At 46.5% G+C, this 22816-nt stretch overlaps 1 protein-coding gene across 2 annotated transcripts in view; it reads left to right on the top strand.

Moving 5' to 3' along the window:
- F5 (coagulation factor V) overlaps nucleotides 1-22816 on the top strand; it is a 228769-nt gene that overhangs the window by 179366 nt on the left and 26587 nt on the right. For both annotated transcript variants that reach the window (XM_075589432.1, XM_075589431.1), the window contains exons 20-22: nucleotides 13274-13345; nucleotides 14720-14814; nucleotides 22099-22254. In XM_075589432.1, coding sequence (XP_075445547.1) covers nucleotides 13274-13345; nucleotides 14720-14814; nucleotides 22099-22254 — 323 coding nt within the window. The remainder of the gene's footprint in view (nucleotides 1-13273; nucleotides 13346-14719; nucleotides 14815-22098; nucleotides 22255-22816) is intronic.

Below are 22816 nucleotides of genomic sequence, written 5' to 3'. Positions count from 1 at the left end.
TGGAGTGAATGTACAGAGAGGAGTACCACGGAGGAGTTCCTCAACAGGATCATCCCCTTGCGGACGCAGGGACCCTGATGAGGTGGAGGCGCTGCACTGGAACTAGGTGAGACTCAGCACACTACCTCAGCTGCCTGTCTGGACGGGTCCTCCCCATACACCATCATGCGGGAGACTCAGGAGTCCTGTTGCCAACAGGTGCACCACCAGACACTACCACACTGTAACGGGGGCCGGTTAGACCACAGGGGCCAATGTGAGATTGGGTGGGTCAGGCCGGTTCAGAAATACCGTTACATTTGGAGGCGAGCTGCTGAGATCAGATCTGTCATCAGGACAGGCTCTAGCTAGGCACACTGGGAAACAGGGAGAGTGTCTGCTACCACTCTGTGCTGCGTAGGGACGGACCTAGGGGTGGTCAGGGGGCTGACGGGATATTGTCAGTTCGCAGGGACAACCTAGGGGCCTGAAAGGAGTGAAGGGTTTGGAGCCGGGCTATAGCTGACCGAGTCACCTTGAGGCAGTGCTAGTTGGTAGGACGCCAGAAGGGATAGCCTGTAACTTGGTCAGGAATCCTGGAGAGGGTCTGCGCTAGGCTGACCAAGAGAGGTAGACGCCCCAAGTACTGCATGGCAGAGCCAGAGTACCTAGCCCATTCCAGACACTTACCATAGGGAGCACAGACTGGGAGGAAGGAGACACAGCAGACACTGAGAGAGTGAGCCTAGCCTGAGGTAGTGCAACATGAGTCCAGCCTAGTTCGGGTACACATGTGGTGGTGCATCTGAGCAACTCTTTATTGTACTGATGTGGAGGCTGCCCCGCAGAGCGGAGTCCCATGTACGATAACTGTTACGAGAGAATGGAGGATCCGCGTGGTGCGGAGAACACAAAATGGCGACCAGAGGCTGATGGGGAGGGCACCCGTGGCGTGCACCCCACTGAAGAGCAAAGTGTCGCCGAGTTATCGTTAACCAGTCTGCTCTGGAGCGGAGCGAAGGCCGTGGCTGCCCCGTTTTTATCCTGTCTGGGACACCGAGGGGCCACCCTTGAAGAGTGTGAGGAAATCGTAATCATTGGGGGAGAACCCCGCGAGGAGAGCAAACAAAATGACTTTTTGGGCTTAAAAGCCAACCAAAATGGCGGTTCCCGCGTGCTAGGGAAACCGCATGGGACAGTCACAGAAGAAATGGCTGATGCAGAACTTGCAAAGAGCTGGCCGGGAATGGCGCGAACAGCAGAGCCCCGCCCTGATGGGGGGCATGGCGCGAAAGCTATGGCTGCGCCTTCATGGACAGTGACTCACTCGGCCCCTGTGCTGAGTCAACCGCTTAGTCTATGGGACCCTCCCCTGATTTCCACCAGGGGGAGTGACTTTCAACTATGGCCTGTGGGAATGCACCCACTGGGCCCAGGGACTGATATCCAGACGGCGCCACTACAAAAAGTAGTTCTGGCCGCGGAAATGATTTGCAAGAAAGAGGGATATTTTGCACGCAAAGCTGCTGCAAGGAGAAGGCGGGAACTAGCCGCGGGAAAAGAATCCAGCTCTGAGGAGGAAACTGGCGCGAAAACGCAGACCGCGCCCACCAGGACTGAGAGAGGCGCGGCCTTAATTAAGGGGCATGATATTCCCTTGTGGGACCCGCCCATAATTGCAACCCCTGGGGGCGGGTTCCAGCTATGTCAGCGGAAGGAGGAGCCGAAGCAGGAAGTGGCTGGCCCAGAAGCTTCTACCGGTCAGTTGCGAGGAACCACTGACCTGGAGAGACACACACTGAAAGTGGTCCCTACAAAAAGAATGGCCTGCCCCTCCGCTGTGGGAACTATGGTCTCCACTCAGCCCTACTCAGTACCCGGCGGGTTACTAGTAGTAAGGGTGGCTAACACCGAGACGGTGGTCGGGCTCTGCCTACAATGCGGGCTGCCCGGAGGCACGGTCAACACGGCGGCACGTTGCCCACATTGCGGGACACTGTACTTATGGCCTATGCCAACGTTTATACCGATACAATCGGCTGACCCCCCAGGGGACATGGCTAAGCGCTCCGCCGAGTCCCCTGGCGCACTATGGCTCAACCGTGCGAGTCCCGGAGAAAGGGGACTGGAGCCGGTCAAGTCGGCTGGGTCGGCCGCAACCGAGACAGTCGGGTCACCTCCTGACCGCACCGAGAAGGGAGAATACTCGGACGAGGATCTCCGTGAATTAGCGGAGGTGACATCGAGGCCCAGGATGGAACCGGGGAGGACGACACCCCGTGGTACCAGCAGCTGTCAGAAAGACAGGACGTCCCCCGCAGATCGGCGAGCCGAGAGACGGAGTCCCTCTGCCTCAGAACGTGGCGGCGACGGACGAGAGACGCCGGCACCCCTGCGGACGGGTAAGAGGAGTCCCTTCACTTACCTTGCCCCAGCAGACGGTGTAGGAGCGGAGAGGCCATGCCAGGCCGCAGGCGCACGTGGAGAGACGGCATCACTTCCGGTGAGGACGACGGCGGAGCTTCCGGATGTCGTCATTGAAGAAGAGATCCCGAATGGGGGTCCAACCCGCGATGACGGTGTTTCCGGTTCCGGGGAGGACATCACTTCCGGTGGCGACAGCGGAACCCCGAGGAAGAATGCAGCGACGCTTCGGCGATCGGGGGAAGGTCCCCGATCACCTACAAGGCCCAGGAGTTGGATGGGCGATCCAAGGACTGAGGCGGGTGAGATATCCTCATTGGACCAGTCTACGGACAGCCAGGAACGGGTCGTAACCCCGTGGGGTCCAATTTCTTGCCCATACGCCCAATCCCACGCCCTAGCTAAAACCCCTGCCCCAATCACACGGTCCCCGGGTTCCCCGCCTAGTTTGGAATCTGTGGACATATCATCCGGGAGAAGGGAGACGGACTGGGGAAAGACAGCGCAGTGGCGCTACGGAGGGTGATTCTCGGGGAGGGGGAGAATTGAGAGTGGTCACGACAGCACCCGAGCCAGTGATAAAGGCCCCGGGGTCTTCCAGGTGGTCTCTACCGCGATCGGCGCGGTCATCTGGGATATTTTCTATAGATGATGATAGGGAGTCAGGGAGGTCCAATAGATTCAGAGAGAACCGTTGGTGGTCCCCACTATTCGAAGGGTACTCCGCCTGGATGGACCGCACTCGGTTCCTCATCCGGCGAGAAGATGTAGTGGATTACTGGTGGGCTGTGGGAGAATTCACACCTGAACAGAGGGACAGAGAGTTGCAGGAGCGGTGGCTGCAGATCGAGAATAGGGAAATAGAACCCATGGGTCCTAGCATCCTATCAGACCCCGTGGACCCTGATGAGCCCCTATCATGGGTGTTGCCTGGGAGGGCAGGTAAGGCTGACCTGACTAGGATAAGTAGGGCCGAGAGAACCATAATGGCTCGGTATAAATCTTCCCACGGGTTGGAGTACCCGTATGTCCCTGAGCCTCTCATGGATGAGATAGAGGACAACCGGGATAGGTGGCTTAGGGAGGCCATTGAAATGCACTTAGTGGGAAGAGGGAGTTCCGTGATAGGGAAGAAGGCCGAGGAGTGCATAGAGCACTTAGTGCGGGTATGGGGCATTGGCCGAAACATTTATAAGCACAGGGTGACATATAGGCCTGAGAGGGGACTGCCTAGGCACTATCACGTCACGGTCATAGACATGGGCGGAAGAGAGGTCAAGAAACCTGACCCAAATCACTATTTTTAGGGGGTACTAATACATTACGCAGGTTCGTGGCTGCTGGTCGGGGCGGGCTTGGCGGAATGTACTGTAGTCATTTTTTTGTTATACACCATGAAGATTTGTATGAAAAGTTAACCAATTATGTGTTGTATTTCAGTGCTTCCTGGAAAAGGGTATACAAATTTAGGTCCCAGCGAGGACGATGGGATTCACCAGGGGGAGAATGTAGCGGACATGTAAAATGGCTACAGTCATCTCTCCTGCTGACAGTAAGGCCTGGTAAGTTGTAGGCATGCCAGCAGTAATTATGGAGGTTTGCCCTCACACCCTGGTGGGGTGCCCTGTGTATGGATGGGAGTAGTCACATGCTCTGACTCCATGGTTAGTGATGTCAGAGGTGTGTCAGCTTCCAGAGTATACATAAGGCACAGCACTGAGCCTAAAGTTAGATCTACGTTCAGCTCTGCCAAGAGGAGGAGTTCTGACAGGAGCCCAAGTTCAAGTACTAGCCTAAGAGACTGAAAGTTATGTTATAGTAACCATAGAGGAGACTGTGTCCAGGGACCTGGCACAGGGCAGTGATCCCTGCGGGGATAGGGAATCCCTATCTAAGGAGAGATACACCTTTTAAAGGGAGGCACTGACTGCAGAATGAGTGGCTAAGAATATACTGCGAGGGGCAGCTAGCCCACATCACCCAATAAAGATGTTCTCATTCACAAACCCTCTCGTGTACATGTGTGGAGTGAATGTACAGAGAGGAGCACCACGGAGGAGTTCCTCAACAGGATCATCCCCGTGCGGACGCAGGGACCCTGATGAGGTGGAGGCGCTGCACTGGAACTAGGTGAGACTCAGCACACTACCTCAGCTGCCTGTCTGGACGGGTCCTCCCCATACACCATCATGCGGTAGACTCAGGAGTCCTGTTGCCAACAGGTGCACCACCAGACACTACCACACTGTAACGGGGGCCGGTTAGACCACAGGGGCCAATGTGAGATTGGGTGGGTCAGGCCGGTTCAGAAATACCGTTACATACAAAATAAAGGAAATTGGTCTAGCTAAAAATATTTGCACCTTGATTGAAAACTGGATATATTGAAAATAGATATTCTTTTCTATTATTCGTAATGAAACAATTGCCAATCTGGATGCTGACACACCCATTCCAATAGGGGTTTGTGTAGGGAGTTAGAAGCAAGTCCAATGTACTGTAACCTTTCTAAAGGTTTGACAATAAATAACCAAGTATGGTGTTTCTCAGAATAGAATGTATTTTGCATCTCACAAGCAAGGAAAAAAACTGTTATAAAGAAATATATGAAAACAATACAACTTATACACTATTCATTACTATAGGACTCTCAACATATTAGTCAGGTATTTGGGCAACACCTCATCAATATTATCATTTTAATAGTTCACTAGAGTTTATTGTAACCTTTTCTATGAGACACTAATTGGTTGTTTTTATTCTGTCTCCTCTTTGTCTGGTGTACAGTATTACCCATATTGACCTTGCTTTTACCAGCTTCCCAGCTCAGTTCTACCTTTATCTTTGTTTGACATTCCAATTGTCCCACTGTAACATGTTGCAGATGCAAGGGGCTATCCAGAAATGTTTGTATTCTATAGTGTAAGCTCTTCTGCAACTAGAAAACTACAAATCACATCTATTTTACCCAATAATACCCTGTAAAGGGTAAACTGCAAATCACATTTGTATACTTTAATACATTTACACAACAGGAATAAAAGAATCACGGTACAGAGTATGCAAGGGGCTACATAATACATTAAAACCAAGTAGCGCTGGGTTCTGACGACCATCTGAGCCGGAGGGAAGGAAAGACAGGGGCCAGATATTGGGCCTAACCTTTATTATACTAGTACCTGGGTCCCTGTCCGTTCAATGGCCATTTCGTTAGTGTTACGCCGATGCTGCCCGCAGACCAGACCCGTCCCCTGTGCTGAAAGGGGAAGTAGGGATACACGCACCCGCAGCAAAGGGTGCGTGTCCGGAGTGTGGTGTTTAGCGTTGTCAGGCCAGATGTATGTAAGGTAGACAATACTTGCCGGTACCGGATGTAGAAGTAGAATAGTAGTTGCCTTGCCGAGGTCAGGGAGCGGAGAGATGAGGAGGGTCGAAGTCCAAGCCGGGATCGTGGGATGCCAGAGAATACGTAGTCCGAGGAGAGCTGAGGTCGGGAGCCAAAGGGGGTAGTCGTACGAGCCATGTCAGAACCTGTAGAATCACCAAGAGAACACCAAGCAACTTCCACACAGAGACTATGTCGAGCGATGAGTGAGGGCTCAGAGATGCCTGATAAAGCTGGGCTGACCAAACAGGGATGAAGGCGGATCAGGAGGACTGCAGGGAGCCTTTCAGGATTGGTGCGGCGGATACAACCCAGGTGAGCACTGGTAGTACTGTGAGTGAGTACGCACGGTATAAGGGGGCGGAGCCTTACTGCAGGAGTGGAAGCAGAAGAACGGGTGCTGGGCGCGTGCTCTGTAAGTTGCGTGTGCACGCGACCAGCGTTGGAGGAGGACGCACGTGTGCGCGCGGGACGGAGGGACCGCACCTCCCACGGAGAAGGAGGGGGAGCGGCGGGACTGCTGAGGGGAGCGACCCTGCGGCGACGGAGGAGCTGACGGCCCGCGGATGTGGAGGCAGGTAGGCGGGGTTTGCGTTGCGCGACCTGAGTCTCCCTGAGGGTTGTCTGTGTGTTGCGCGGACGGTGCTGAGAAATTGGATTCCTAACAGTTAGACACAAAAGCAGGGTTTTTACAGATTTATAACAGGAGCACCACACGATTGCCAGCTTAGGTATGAATGTAGAACTATAAATTATCACATTCTTTGCATATAAAAAAAGAAAATGAAAAAAAATGCGATGGGAAGTAGCATTGCTGCTTTATGGAGGTATTCGATGGTTATGGGTGAGAGGATAAGCGCGGGTGCCTGGGGCGATTGGCCGCGTTCATGCTGCGTGGAGTACAGCAGAGCACACAAAATCGGCGCAGTGATTTGTTTGAATAAAGGCCGCTGCAGCTGTACTTATTGATCCAGAGGAAGGCAAACAAAAAACCCCAGTGTTATTTCATCTAATTATATTTCATAAGGGGAAAAATACATTCCTTCCTGACTCCAAGAATTGGCAATCGGATTAACCCCTGGATCAACATTCTTCCCATGTATACTTATTTGGTATATCCCTGTATACTTTTCCTTTCTAAAAAGATGTCCAACCTTTTTTTGAACAAATCTATTGTATCTGCCATCACAGTCTCCATGGGTAAGGAATTCCACAGTTTAACTGCCCTTACTGTAAAGAAAAGTGGAAATACTGGGGCGCTGCCTCTGTCGGATGGTAAATGATGTGACAAAGTGAAATTCACAATCATGCAGAACTAGGGTGAACGATAGTGAGAGGCCGAAAGTATTTGAAAAAATATACTGGCCCAAACTGTCGCTGCTGCTTAGCTGGAGGAGGACCTTCCCTGGATCCTCAGAAATTAGGTGCACACAAGAAAACAGCGAGCGCACATGTTGAGAAAATAATAAAAAATGATAAAACACTGTGTTAGATGTCTGTTAATAATCTATCATAGAATCAATAGGGGTAATGGGATGGAGTAGTGCTCATGCTAATATAGACAAACACTCACACGGCCAAATGTGAGTGGCAGTCACATCAGTTGCAGAGTGTCACTGCCTCTGATCTGGCCTCTACTGTATTCGCAGCCCCAGGTGGTCAAATCATCCTTCCAGGGTATATGGGTAAATGTAGATGTCACGGGCGTATAAGCGTGCCCTCGTAGATAAAGTATGCCAATACTTTCTAAAAGCAAAAAAGACGGTGCAAAATAGCGCTAGAAAACATAAGCCCCTATAGGACAATTAATATAAATTGGCAGCCAGACAACAAATGACTGTACAGTCAGTAACACATGTGATAGAAAAAAAGACAATGTCGGCGCCAAACAATGAAATCAAACCATATGATGAATAGTCCAAATCAAAGTCCTTGGATGACAGAGATGGGTGGGCAATTGTAAACTCTCTCCAGGACGTGACGTGGTATATGAAAAACAAAAAGAAATAATTATAGTGCAGTATGCCAATATATGGGGACATAAAAACATATAACACTGACAACATAAAACATACAAGAAAGACTAACAACAACAACAATAGGTCAGACTAAGAAATAATAAAAAAAAAAGCTATTTATTAACAACTAATGTTGAACTCTGGATGTAGCTGTCACACACCAATCCGGGGGGGGGGTAAAATCGTTGCCTTACTCACAGAATGGTGGATAATAAAAGGCAGCAGGACTGGAATCACTGCAACGAATCCAAGATGGCGGCCGTGGTTCTCTCTCCGGCTTCTCCACGTGTGTCAGACGCTGCGTGGAGCCTCCTGGATGTAGCGTTGCGCTCTCCTCTCCTGCCGCTCTCCTGTCCTCTCAATCTGGGCGCGTAACTCCTCTCCCCTGCCTCCAGACCGTATGGTGTATTCCTCAGCTCCAGATGCAGTTAAATGCCTCTAAAAACGGTATCTTCCCAACGCGTTTCGTGCGCATGCGCGCACTTCATCCCTTGAAGAAGTGCGCGCATGCGCACGAAACGCGTTGGGAAGATACCGTTTTTAGAGGCATTTAACTGCATCTGGAGCTGAGGAATACACCATACGGTCTGGAGGCAGGGGAGAGGAGTTACGCGCCCAGATTGAGAGGACAGGAGAGCGGCAGGAGAGGAGAGCGCAACGCTACATCCAGGAGGCTCCACGCAGCGTCTGACACACGTGGAGAAGCCGGAGAGAGAACCACGGCCGCCATCTTGGATTCGTTGCAGTGATTCCAGTCCTGCTGCCTTTTATTATCCACCATTCTGTGAGTAAGGCAACGATTTTACCCCCCCCCCCCGGATTGGTGTGTGACAGCTACATCCAGAGTTCAACATTAGTTGTTAATAAATAGCTTTTTTTTTATTATTTCTTAGTCTGACCTATTGTTGTTGTTGTTAGTCTTTCTTGTATGTTTTATGTTGTCAGTGTTATATGTTTTTATGTCCCCATATATTGGCATACTGCACTATAATTATTTCTTTTTGTTTTTCATATACCACGTCACGTCCTGGAGAGAGTTTACAATTGCCCACCCATCTCTGTCATGCCAATACTTTCTGGTACTCCTGTTGCCAATCTTATCCAATAATACATGGACTTATGTGAATGTCCTCACATCAAAACACTGGATGGTGAGCTTCTGATGGATTAATCCTTCTTGCTCAACTCTTTTCAGTCACTCAGTGGAAGATGGAGGAGGAGATGATATCAGGGGTAACAGATTAAAAATAATAAAGATGGTCTTCGCAGTCAAGCAGAGTGTCTCGGTCTCAGTAGGTTCCTTCTTTCGCATCCGGATGGCAGGGCTGGGTCCCAGATGTTCCCCATACCCATCACGCAGAGAATCAGAAATGGGTATCTCGGGCTCTGCACAAGAGTCAGTGAGAGACAAACTTCGCTTTTAAGTGGGAGACCACCCGCTTATAGTGGGCGCGACGGACCAACGGCACTACCAAAATCCTTGTAGTCACTAGAATTAGATTTTTGCAGAGACGGTCTCACCATGTGACTGCCTATAAGCCAATCAGCTTCTATTGCACCCAATCAGAGAGCACAGTTAATAACCAATCAGAGTGTAAATCAACACTACATGCTGACACCTAGTGACTTACAATGTGGTTTTAGGTGTGTGGTGAGTGTGTGTTGTCTGTGTACCTCTGTCTGCCCCTGTGTGTGTCGTGTGTGTCGTGTGTGTCTGTGTGTGTGTTGGCCTTGGTGTCTGTGTGTGTGCCTCTGTTTGTGTGCCTGTGTGTGTGTGCCTCTGTGTCTGTGTGTTGGCATCTGTGTGCGTGTGTTGGCCTGTGTGTGTGTGTGTATGTGTATGTGTAGGGAGATGTGTGTATACTAGTGTAACGGGTTTCCCCCCCTCCCCCCCCAATCGCAGATAGGGCCCCCTAGGGAAATACTACTCTGGTTACACATGGTTATAGTGTGGAGCACCTGCTGGCTTACAGGACTCCTGAGTCTCCCGCTTGATGGTATTAAGGGGAATGGCACCAGGACTAGCTTGTAAGGTAATGCTGGGTTATACTCACTGGTACAGCGCCTCCATCTCTTCCAGACCCCCAGCGTAGCAGGAGGAGTCTCTGAAAGAGAACCTCTATGTGCACCTTCTTCCCAAGTGACTCCACAATCAGGACAGAAGCGTTCTTTCTCTTTGGCATCCTTTATTAACAGCAGACATGGCAAGCCGCCCATCATAGTGGCTGGTCGTCTAGCCACTCATTCTCAGGTTGCCAACCCAAAGGAAGTTCCTGACCTTACACTCCCAGTCAAGGGCACTGAAATCAGGTCTAGCTCTTCCCTTACTCCCTAATGAAGTAAGAGGTATAGTCTTCCACACCACTCCCTAGACGGAGGGCCACAAACACTGCCAGAGCCCTGACAGTTTGCTGCATAGACTCACCTCACTCAGATGGTGAGGCACACACACTAAATTCATGAAGTGCTGCATATTATATAGCTTCAGTAGGCACCACCCCTGTGTCACTGTTAGTGGACACAGAGCCTGATGTCACTTCCTTCACTAAATAATACACAGCATATGAAGTGAGGGCAAACCCCATGATTACTCCTGGCAAACCTGCCCTTTAACAGGGATTATTGCACAGGAGGAGAAAGACATGTAACCCCAAAATTACACAGGGCTACACCTGTATACTATAGGTTTAAAAAAACTCAATTTTGTGTTTAAATAGCACACATTGGCAGCATACAGAACGATGCTACTAAGCTGCCTGAACACACAATCCTCCCAAGGTGTACGCTCACCCCACCCCACTTTTTAAGTAGCAGGTTTTTCCATGTACCTGTGCAGGACAGGTGGCCATTCTCCCTCCACTTCAGTGGTAAATGAAAATGTTCACAAGTAGTGTTAGGAGCTGCATACTGGTCATGCCGCGAAGTGGCTGCAGGCTCATAACGCTTTGGCCAAAGGATTTAACTAAATGACAATTACTCATGAGAATACTAACATTAAAGTATTTAACTATGTATTTTGTCACATTGGATGTAGCATTGGGTAATTTTGTCTTTTGTTGTATACTACACGTTATGAGGCTGCAGCCACTTTGCGGCATGACCAGTATGCAGGTACTATTTGTGAACATTCTCATTTACCACTGAAGTGGAGGGGGAATGGCCACATGTCCTGCACAGGTACATGGAAACACCTGCTACTTAAAAAGTGGGGTGAGGTGAGCGTACACCTTGGGAGGATTGTGTGTTCAGGCAGCGTAGTAGCATCGTTGGGGACACTAGCAGAGGTCGGAAGCAGACAGCGAAGAGCCATGAACAGGACTGGAACACAGGAACAGGACTGGAACACAGGAACAGGACTGGAACACAGGAACAGAACTGGGACAAGCCAAAAGTATAGGCAAGGACCTTAAGGGATACTACATCCATGGTAACTACTAGTGTGTTGGATGGCAGTTGTTTGGTGTTGATAAGTTTATTGAGAAAATCTGTTTTATCTTCTATAATGCTGTTGGTGTTTGTGACTAGTGGTTTTAGGATATTCTCCACTAGCCTGGTATTTGTTCAGTGAGTGTATCCATATCTGTTATAATTTGTCTGCCAGGGTTTCCTGGTTTGTGGATTTTGGGAAGCATGTAAAAGATGCCAACTCCTGGGTTGTTGGTTATTAGTAGCTCCAATTCTGTTTTCAGGTAATTAGTAAAGGATTTGGTCAGATTCCCGAGTTTCTTTGTAAATTCCTGGGTTGGATCATGGGTCAGTTTCTTGTAGTAGATGTTGTCTGTGTGTTATCTGTTACCTTCCTACCTTGTATTTATTTGTGTTTATAAGCACCTCTTCACCTCCTTTATCTGCTGGTTCAATATCATGATGTTGTGGTTATTTTTGCAGGTCTTTTATTGCAGATCTCTCCAGGGGGGATAATTATTTTTCTGCTGTGCTGATGAGAGGAAGAGTGCAATCTGAAGCTCTCTGTGTAGCTGTCTGGTTTGCCGTTATGTCCAGTTGGTTGTGTGAAATAGGTGTTTATCTTGTTGTTGTACATCGTCATTCTCAGGTGCTGTCTTTTTTGTGGAAATATTCTTTCAGTAGTAATTGCCTGAACAATTCTTCTAGGTCAGACTATAATTGGATGTGATCCAGTTTGGTGGTGGGACAGAATGTTAGTCCCTTAGAGTGAACTGAAATCTCAGGTTTTGACAGTTCATAATCAGATAGGTTTATAACTCCCAGACTGGATGTGTGTTCTTCTGGTGAGTTGATTAGTATTTGCAATACTTTGTATTTGCAGGGTTTGGAGTATTGTGCATATTTGCCATTGCAATATCTGTTTCTTTCCATATTGTTGATGAATCAGCTCCTGTCTCAGTTTCTCGCTGGTGTGTTTGCAGAGTTCTTCAGTGTAATCACAATTAACAAACAAGAACTATTTTGAAATCTCATGATAAAATTGAGTCAGGTTTACAATACTTAGGAGCTTATTAAATATAAATCCAAAGTGGCCATTAAAGCTGTTTTCAGCCCAAAATTCCAAAAGGCAAAACAGCAAATAAAAATATCACTTGTGAGCATTTTCACATGTCTCAGACAGATCAACAACCCTGCTTTTCACCATTATCTCGTAGAATACAACGCTTCCACTGCAGGTAGGGATTTGGGGAAATGACATGCAAATGAGCAGACAGTGTCAACTTTTGCTTCAAATCCCTTTTAACATGAACCCCTATAAGCTTTTGCCTGCTTACATAGCTTTCAGCGGAGCCTGGGTTAGAGAATTGCATAGCCAGTAAACCCACTCAGAGACAGCTCCTTCTGACTATATAGAATTACCAACTTAATCTACTGTAAATTGATCTGTGCATTTACAATAAATTACTCACCTATTGTGAAAAACGATGCTAGACAGAATTATTGTAGGTTAAACATCCATCAAGCACATACAGTATATTAATTCTTCACTTGCATCCCATGAGTGGTCTAGAACTGGATTTCAACAACATGCTTAGCTTGTACAGTATACAGCAAGACCCCGCTTTTCAGCGATCCGATCTCCTCAGAAATCGCGCATGCACAGATTGGGCTGTTGCCGCCGGAGCGCATGCGCAGAACATAGGTTGCGCACGCAGAAGGGAGGTCACGCATGCGCACAAGGGGGAAAATGCTGGGTTGCGCATGCGCACAGCTGAAACTCGTCAGTTCCGCTTTCCGGCGATTTTCACTATACGGCGGGCCCTTAGAACGGAACCCACCGTATGCCCAGGGCCTTGCTGTACTTATTTGGTTGGCAAATACAATAGGGGTATGTTTATTTTATTTTGTATACAGTATGTCCCGTCTGTAATATAAATGAAAGAAATGTGTGTCTAATCTACAGAATAAAAGAAGAGTGACATTTTGTGCTGAAAGTGTCAGAGATTTACATATATTACTATGCATTCATATACATAAAACTCACTTCTTATCTTTACAGAGTGCAAGTTACCAATGGGCCTCATGACAGGAGCGATTTCAGATAAACAAATCACAGCATCACATTATATAGGTGAGTTGAACTATCTGAACAAAGAACTTTAAAGTATGAGTTTGAGTTGGATATTAAATAATATGAGTCCATATTTGTAACTTTTAGACATATTCATACTGCACTTTCAATCAGAAACTTAGCACTTCAACTTCAGCCGCTTACTGTAGCCCTCCTGGACATTCACCATTAATTAGCCTGTTTACCTCAAGGAACTCATTAAATTATACCTTGAACCCAATGCCATCATCCCTATGCACTCATCCTTTGAAACCCATCCAGAGTGCACTCATATCTTCCCTGAAATCATTTTCTCACTCTCAAGCCATCTGTTGGCTCCCAGACCTCAAGATGCTAGCAGCACGTTTCTTCCTTTCTAAAAAAAAAAAAAAACTTAAATCCCCATTTTTCATATTTTTATTCTTTAATATTATTTGAACCAGGGGCCTCCCAGAGTCAATCCCCCAACCTCCGACCTACCCCCTCAAATAAAAAATGGCAGCATAGACTGCTGAAAGCTGCAGCTATCATCTGCGATGGGTTGAATGTTGCCAGATGACTAAAATATTTATTTGGGTGGTAACTTTCCACATAATACTATGCAAAAAGCTCCACAGCACAATAACCTACTGAATGCAACTGCTACATGTCTTTGCTGCTCCATCCCCAGTTAAGAAACTGCTTGTAGTACTGCAACAATTTGAGAGGGAAAATGGAGATGAGAAATTTCCACTTAAATGAGACCTCCCATCAGGTTACAAAAAGCTAGCTAAATGTTTATATATATATATATATAAAAAAGTAGAGATGTTCACCTGGTCTGATGTTTTAAGTTTTGGTTTTGCCCCACCAAAAATGTTAGGCTTTGGTTTTGGTTCTGGTTTTGCTAAAATTCTCTTGATTTTTGTTCTGGTTTTAGACTATGATATATAACCTCCAGCGAGCATAAGCTTATAAGGGTTCCATGTAAAAATGGGCTTGAGGCAAAAGATGACACTGTGTGCTCATTTGTCAGTTCCCAGAAACCCTTACTGTAGTGGAAGCACTGTATCCTAGGTGATAATGGCGAAAAGCAGGGTTGCACATTCACATGTCTTAGGCAGGTCTGCAACCCTGCCTTTCAACATTATCACCTAGCATATAGTGCTTCCACTGCAGCAAGGGATTCTGGGAAATTACATGCAAATGAGCACACCATGTCTTCTTTTGTCTGAAATCCATTTTTACATGGAACCCTTATAAGATAATGCTCACTCTTAACACAGCTTTTACGAGCAGCATGGGAATCAGATGCAACGCCAGAGAAACCACTCACAGACATGTTTATCTTGTCGTGTTACTGTAATAGGATTGTTGATTTACTTGTTTGTTAGTTTTTTTTTTTATATATTACAGATTTTTGGGAGCCCAGGTTAGCCAGGTTAAACAATGCAGGGTCGTACAATGCTTGGAGTACAGAAATGAATAAAACGTCATTACCATGGATTCAGGTATGCTTTTTAAGTACTTCTCATAAGCTAAAGATTTTCCTATGATTCATTCTAAATGTAATGCAGTAATATATGTTTTTCTAATGTCACAATATGCACAGCGATCTACCGTAAATAATTTTATTGTGTGTCAATTGATAACTCAAAAATTGGTTAACGCTTATCTTTCATGTTATAACTTTCAAATATATAGTTGTATACTGTGGTTACTGCATAACTACAGTTAAAAACTGCAGGTGATGAATATAGTTTCACAGTTATATAGTATATGAGGTTGAAAAAATACGTATCAGTTGAGTTCAACCTTTGTTAACATTAATTGGCTGAGATACTCATCCAATATTTATAGTTATATTTATCCAGAGGAGGGCAAAGAAGAAAAAACAGTTAACCATTTGCCAATTATGCCTGCTGATGGAAAAGGGCCCAGGGCCTAACATAATAAAGGTTAAGCTCTGTCCCTGCCATCCTTTTCTGTGTCTCACCAGGCTAGAAACCTGTACATTAATGTACGTGTAATCATCGAATATATGTAAGATGCTGTGTTACACAGAGAATTTGATTGTGCACAAAATAAAGCCTAACCAGGGTCTCTGGACATGCAGGGCTGGTAAAATCTTTGTGCAGCTTGCATGTCCAGAGAACTGACTGTTGCTGCTGCTGGAGGAGGAGGAGAGATGTAGCGAACAAAGGGAAAGTGGCTGGGGGCGGAGATCGGGCAAGGGGGCCATCTGCCCCCAAAATACTCTTTATTTGACCTCTGCATCCTGTATGGTGCTTGATCCCATGAAATAATTCTGATCTCCCGTGACATTTCTGGTAGAAGTGGTGGGATCGCAGGCTAAGGGCTGAACTACTCAAAGATAGTTCGGACTGAGTCGGTCTTGGTCCTCGAGACCGCAGGGCAAAGAGTCACAGACACTTCTGTCACCCTCAGAGCTCACCCTATCCTCCAAGGCTCTGTGGTGAGGTGGCTCCTTTTAAGGGCCTCGTGGACGTAGTCCTAAAAGAGCAGTACAGTATATGCATTGCGCTGAACTGCATCCATGTGGTGAAGAAATGGATCGCTGACCGGGATCTGGATCTGTCCTGACAGGCTGCCAAGAGGGCAGAGGATTTTATGGTGGTCAAACCCCAGCTGACCACTCCTGTTCCCACCAGTGGAGCTCCCCAGCCTGCAGCAGCATGGAGGTCCGATGCACCCTCCTGGAGCAGTGATTTGGCATTTAGCAGTGCCCGATCCCGGCACGTCAAGTGTAGCCTACAGCACCGATGTTATGGCTACAATCAGCCTGGCCACCTATATATGGATTGCCTTGCCCTGTGGGTAGCTCCCTCCAGTTCAGTTCCATGTTCTCCAGCACCCCATCAGATCACCTATGTGGGGCCGGCTTAGTGCCATGTGATCCTGTTCGCCCATTTGACAATAGCTCTGACCCCCAAAACACAGATGGGTACCGCTGCAGACAGTTGTTCCAATCCGGCAGGAGCCCCCTGATGCAAGAGACCTGTGCCTTTGCCTGTTGATCATTGGGACCAGGAGAGCTGGGCTGGACCATCTTCTGCTTGAAGCGAGGATCCAGGTGCGAGTAGCCAATGGAGCCCCCAGATCCTTGCAAGTAGCCTGTGTGCACCTCGATTGGGGAGCGGGCCAAGGGATCCAGGATGTGGGGGTACTCCCAGGCCTTGAGCTTGATGTTTTTGGTGGGCTGCAATCTGGGCAGATTTGTCTGCTGTTATGCAGACCAAGAGACGGCCCGATCATGGCCGAGTTCCGCCACCAGAGCAGAGGTATTTCCGGCGCAAGGTCAGCCCCTCTGGCATTCATACCTGGCTTGGCTAGAGGGTTGCCTTATGCTAGGCAAAATATCAGGGCTTTACAGACCATATGTAGATGGCCAACTACACCCCTGAACTATGGTCCCTCAACCCTGTACCAGTTACTTTGGGATAGGGGGGGTTGGGGTGGGGGGGATGATCAAGCCCCATACTTTCCCAAGAGCCAAGTTTTGCTTCCATCTTGGGGCTCAACTCAGTAGGGCTGTCGCACCAGAATTTCTCAGCTTAGAAGGGAAAGTGTGATGGAAAGGGGTGCGGGGACCAGCATTAGAAAGGTTAAGCCTGCTTCCAGCCTATCCTTTTTTGTGGTTCATCATGCCAAAAACCTGTATATTAATGTATATGTAAACATTAAATATATGTAAGATGCTGTGTTACACTGTAAAAATTTGATTGTGCACAATATAAAGCCTGGGCGGGTCTCTGGACATGCAGGGCTGGGAAACTATTTGTGCAGTCTGCATGTCCGGAGAACAGACTAATGCTGGTGCAGAGATGGGGCAGGAGATATGCCGTGAACAAAGGTAGAGTAGCAGGGGTTGATATTGGGCCAAGAGGTCATTCGCCTAAAAAGTGGAGCATTTGGCTGCTCCCCCAGATATCCCGGTGCCGAGCCCAGCCCAGCAAGGGATATCCTGCCAGCCAGGGAAGCCATGTCTGATCTCCGCTGGGTAGGTACTGCTCCCATTGACCAATTTGAAATGCTCTCCCTTCCCTTTAACTCCCCTCTGTCCTGCCTTTAGCCCTGATTGGCAAATGCATGTGAGCCCTTGTGTCCTGATTGGACCCCGTGCATCATCCGTGCTGTGATTGGTCGTGGGCCCATTCTCCATGCTTTCCTATGGAGACGGGGAAACTATGAAAGAAAAAGACGATCTGGCATATAGACAGACTAAGCGGTGTGCTCCAAGGCTGTACCAGAGACACCTGAAAACGAGGCTGGGAGCTGATCCGAGTGGGAGATTTGAAATTGCTTTTGTGCCTGGAACTGTGGGTTGCTGATGGAGCGGAGAGCGGGACTTTTGACCGGGAAATTTGAAAGTGCTTAACCATGAATTGCACCAGAGTGGTCTGGACAATCCCTATTACCCACAATAGTGGAAGCTGCATCAGGAAGCCATTTGAGCTCTGTTAAGTGATTTTGTGTTTGCTGGCTTTGGCCAGAATAAATTCTGTTTATTTGATCTCTGCATCCTGTCTGGTGTTTCATCCCATGAAAGAGTTCTGGCCTCCCGTGACCCCTCATGAGGGGGGAAAATCTCCTTGTATCAACAACCTTCCTGTGTTTAACTTATTTGGCATATCCCTGTACTGTACACCTTTCCTTTCTAAAAAGGTGTATTTTCTTAAAGGTATCTACTTTACCTGCCATCACAGTCTCCATAGATAGTCAATTTCACATTTTAACTGCCCTTCATGTAAGAACCCTTTCCTATGCTGCTTGTGAAATCTCCTTTCCTCCAATGTCAAGGGATGACCCTGTGTAATTTCTACCATCCTTGGGCTAAAAAGTTCCATTAAAAGTTCCATTTATTGATTTGGAATATATTTATCAATAGTAATCCTACCCTCTCCTAAATGCCTCTTTTCTAATGTAAACAATCCTCATTTGGATGGTCTTTACTCATAAAAAAAGATATTTCACTTATTAATTTGTTGGGATTTATCTGCACTTTTTCCAGTTCCATAATGTACTTTTTCATGAAGTGGTCCTGAAACTGTACTCCATATTTAAGATGTGGTCTTACTACGGATTTATGCAGTGGCAGCATGATTCTGCCATCTCTTCTGTGATCTACAGCTACTACTTGATGTTGAGCCTTATTGGTAAACCTGGTTTCTACAAGCACTCCTAAATCCTAGCCTATCAAGGATTGAACTAATTATGCCCATTTAATTTGCAGGTAGTATGCTAACTATTGCTTCCCAAATGCATAACTTTACATGTATCTGTATTAAACCTAATCTAACATTTAATGTACCTTCCCATGCTTCCAGTGTATCCAAGGCCTTATGTAGAGAAATGATACATCTTGCTCTGATATTACTAACTTACTGTACATACAGTACGTTTATTACCTTTGCTCTTTTCGCCTTCCTCAAGGTCATTAATAAACAAGTTAAAAAGCAGTGGTCCCAGGATTGAATCTCCACTCCCCTTACAACTTTTGCCCAATCTAAAATGGTTTCATTTATGCCAACTCTTTGCTGACTATCATTTAACCCATTTTCAATCCAGGTGCAAATATTTGCATCAATACCATCTTCCTTTATTTTGTACACCGTTGCTAGTAATTGTGCTTTCCAAAATCTATTTTTGACTACTATTCCATACTCTTCCTTATCTGGGTGTAAGAGGACATGTGCAGAGGTACGCAATGGAGACTGTTTGAAGGTGAAAGCAAAACAAGGCTTTATCGTACCTTTTGCTTTAAACACAGCAAACATATGAAAAATAGTGAGCCAAACAAAACCTGCTATACTTTGGCGTATATGTATACTTATATTCCAGCCCTCTTTAACTGGGTAGCTACCCAAGCTATTCATCAGCCCAAGTCATATATATCTATTCAGATATAGCTAACAGTCATTGGAAAAGAAAGTCTTATCTGTTTGCTGGGTTGCTGCCTTTTCTCCGGGTATATCAGCATCCAGGTTTAGAAGTCTTATTTGTCAGCTGGGTTGTATCTTGCAAGCTCCAGACATCTCTGTGTTCCCTCGGTCAGTCTCGCCTGTGAGAGTCATGAACCTCTGCTCTATCTGTTTCCTGGTTCAGCTCACGTGTGAGCTCAAGAAGAATCTTCCTTTCCTATCTCAGAGGCAGGCTTTTCTGACACCTGTAATCAGCCAGGTGGTGTAATCAGACAGGTGGTGTTGGTTAATTGTCTACCAGCAGTTAACCACCACACTGCTGGATTAGAGGCACATTTTTGAACAGGGATAAGTACCCTGTTACACTGGGTATGCAATGTTCTCTAGAATCCCTGCCATCAGGACTGGAGAATGATGATAATACAGAGAGAAAAAATAGAAAAACAATGTTAAGGGAATTGCCTCCTTAAGCTTCACTGGACTAATACACAAAAATAAATGCCCTTCCAGGATTACAAAGTTAAAGTGGGGGTTAATGTCCAGGCTGTTCTTGACTGTACTAAAACACTGGTAAAGATTACATGAAATAATTTCCATCTTGCCCTATGATCACAGTAAGTTGATGTCCCAAATGTTCTTAACTGGTTACATGTACTGGTAGAGAAAGGATGGAATAAACTCTTTAGGCACAATCGCCACAAGTCTTGACTATTGTGTAAGAGATGAGATGATATAAGGCATATTTACGAGGAAGTGCCGCCCTATTAGATACCATACCGGGCTGCACTAGTCTGGTAGAGCTGTGCAGAGAGAAGCAGTCCCTCTCTCTGCATCTCCCTGCACTGAGCTTATGCTTGTAAGAGCTGTACAGGGAAAAGCAGAGAGATGGACCACACTGTTTTTATTTTTAGTACATAGGATTGAAGCATGGGGTCTCCAGAGCTGAAACACCTTAATTTCAGGTCCGGGGCCCCCCTGCTTCCTGAGGTAGAGGCCTCCATATTGTGTGCCAGTATCTCCTGCAAATTTAAATGTCCCTCGTCACGTGACCGGGATATTTAAACTTGCAGGAGATACCGACATCTCATACTAGGGCCTGTACCTCAGGAAGCAGGAAGTCTCTAGGCCTGAAAGTAATGTGGTTCAGCTCTGGCGACCCCATGATTCAAATCCTTTGTACTAAAAAGAAAAAATAAATAAAAGTAGATCTTCATAACCTTAGTGACAAACCGCTAATGTAATGAAGGGGTTAAACACCAGTACCCGGTTTGTTGGTGGTAGATGGGGTGGGTGAAGGCTGTAGTTGCCCCAGGATGGGTGGTTAGACCTCCCGGGGATAGCGGAAGGGGTTTACCCCTTAATTACCTATGCGCAGCTCTTCCAGACTGCATTCATGCCGCGTGAGTCCCATTCAGAAGCAGGGACCCCCGCTGTGTTAATCCTTATGGGAAATGCACCCTGTGCTGCACTTGGTCACGATCACTGCTGCAATTGGGCCGTGGTCCACCCGCTCCAAGTGCCGCACAGGGTGAACTTGAATCGTAGCCCATCTGTATATCCATTCTCACATTAAGGGTTATCCATTAAAGTGCTTTAGTCCAATGAGGGCAGTACTGCACATAAATTCCCATTCAAGTCAACAGGAGTTTTTATGCAGAAGTTCTCCTATGGCACTATCACACTTTATGAATAACCCCCAATATACTGTATCAGGTTGAGCCTAAGGCAAATCAGGGGAAAGACAGAAGGTGGAGAATGAGAGGTAGGAAATTACAAGACTGCAATGTGTGCAGTGAAGAGCCTTAAGCTTTGTCCATAGAGACTGAAGCCGTGCGGAGGCGCGCTGAGGCTGAGGGAAAGCGGGTGCTTTCCCTGGCCTTAGAGCGTGCGCCATCCGTGGGCGTGTCTGGGGGTGGGCCAGTGACATCACGAAGCTGGTTCGCCCTCATTGGGCAAACCACTCACGTGACCGGTCCTGCGCTCCGGCAAGCGAAGAAACTAAAGATTTCTTAAGACACACGCTTCCGCAGGCGTGCGGAAGCATGCGCAAGCCCATGCTCGCATTGCGGCTGCAGGGGCTCAGTGCCGAGCAGCAACGCGTCTCAGCACGGGTCAGCGCCTAAGCACTGACCATGCCCGAAGCCTTATAGGGAAAGAATTTGCTTTCCTAACCAGTGTTCTGGGGTACTCAAAGCCACCGCATTGCTGTTCTTTCATCATCTTGGAAGCATCTGGTGATCTTCCATGGCAGGATAAGGACTTTAGCAGACAATATGGCAGTGCAAAAAAGGTCTTGGAAATTAAAGGACATTAACTTCTGGTCACAGAAGCATTGTCCTTTTTAGTTTGGTGTCTGTAGCATAAGAAGCACAAAGTAGCTCACGGTTTCTCAATGGCATTTGTTGATAGATTTTCCCATTTATGAAAGACTTGTTCTTCCCATGAAACAATATCACGGTGTTGATAACAGTATGTGCTGTATTCAGGCTCTGCCGGAATGTATCCAAAATGTATGCAGTGCAATCAGGTGGCAAGTAACCTGGTTATAGTGATAATTGAAGTGTAAAGTACTGTAATACTTTGTGTTGTATGTGTTTGTCTTAATCCAAAAGATGAGTAAGAGTGATTATTTGTTTCTACTGGCCTCTGTGCTAGCATGGACTTTTAAGTTTCCATTAAAATTGTAGGGAAATGCTGATTAAAAATATGCTTAAGTTATAAACGCTAAAGCTGATAGGTTTGGTTCTAACTCTGAGCTAATATCTATGTGCAAAACGATGTTAAAATTTCTTTCAAACTAATCTTGTTTCCTTTCATATTTGTGTCTTTAAAAAGTGATTAATGTTGTTTCAGGTGGATATGCAAAAGCCAGTTTTAATATCTGGAATTAAAACACAGGGAGCCAGTAAGTATTTCAAGCCGTTTTACGTTAAAGAGTTCTTTGTTGCATACAGCAAAGACAAGAGAAAATGGACAGCTTTCAGAGGAAATAGCACCGCATTGCAAAAGGTAAACACACTGAGCGCATGTTGTACTTTATGTTTAAAAGTTACTGTTCTGTTTAGTCTCATGGGCAGAAGTGGGTTTGTCTCAAGCTCTGAGAAAGTCCATGGACATACACATCAAACTTTTGAATACATTTTGACTATGTGTGACAGATCATTAGATAGGGATTTGGCAGACTGATCAAATGTTAAATACCCAAGGTATAAACTTTAATACGGATTTATGTAACTTCCCTAACACCTCCTATAACATTTTATCAGATTTGGTCAATGCACAAAACTAATGACACTAAGAGACGCATATTTAAATTTGCTTCTATAGCTGTGAGTTAAGTTGAGTAGGCCTCACAAAACCTAGAAATTTCGTTTTTTTGCACACCCAATCGCAAGTTTACAATATCATTTCAGTGCCTGAGGTTCAGATGATTACTGGTCTAAGTTCCTAAGCAAATACAACCAGATCTGAATATGAGCTATCCTATTTGAATTCAACAAGAAATAAACAAAAAAAAAAAAAAAAAAGTATAAAAGCGCCGAATGGGTTGGTATTTGAATATGGGCACTGG

This window comes from Ascaphus truei, chromosome 3, assembly GCF_040206685.1.
Source record: "Ascaphus truei isolate aAscTru1 chromosome 3, aAscTru1.hap1, whole genome shotgun sequence".
Classification (NCBI taxonomy): Eukaryota; Metazoa; Chordata; class Amphibia; order Anura; family Ascaphidae; genus Ascaphus; species Ascaphus truei.
The sequence above is the reverse complement of the archived record's forward strand: the minus strand, read 5'-3'. Positions and strand labels throughout refer to the sequence as shown.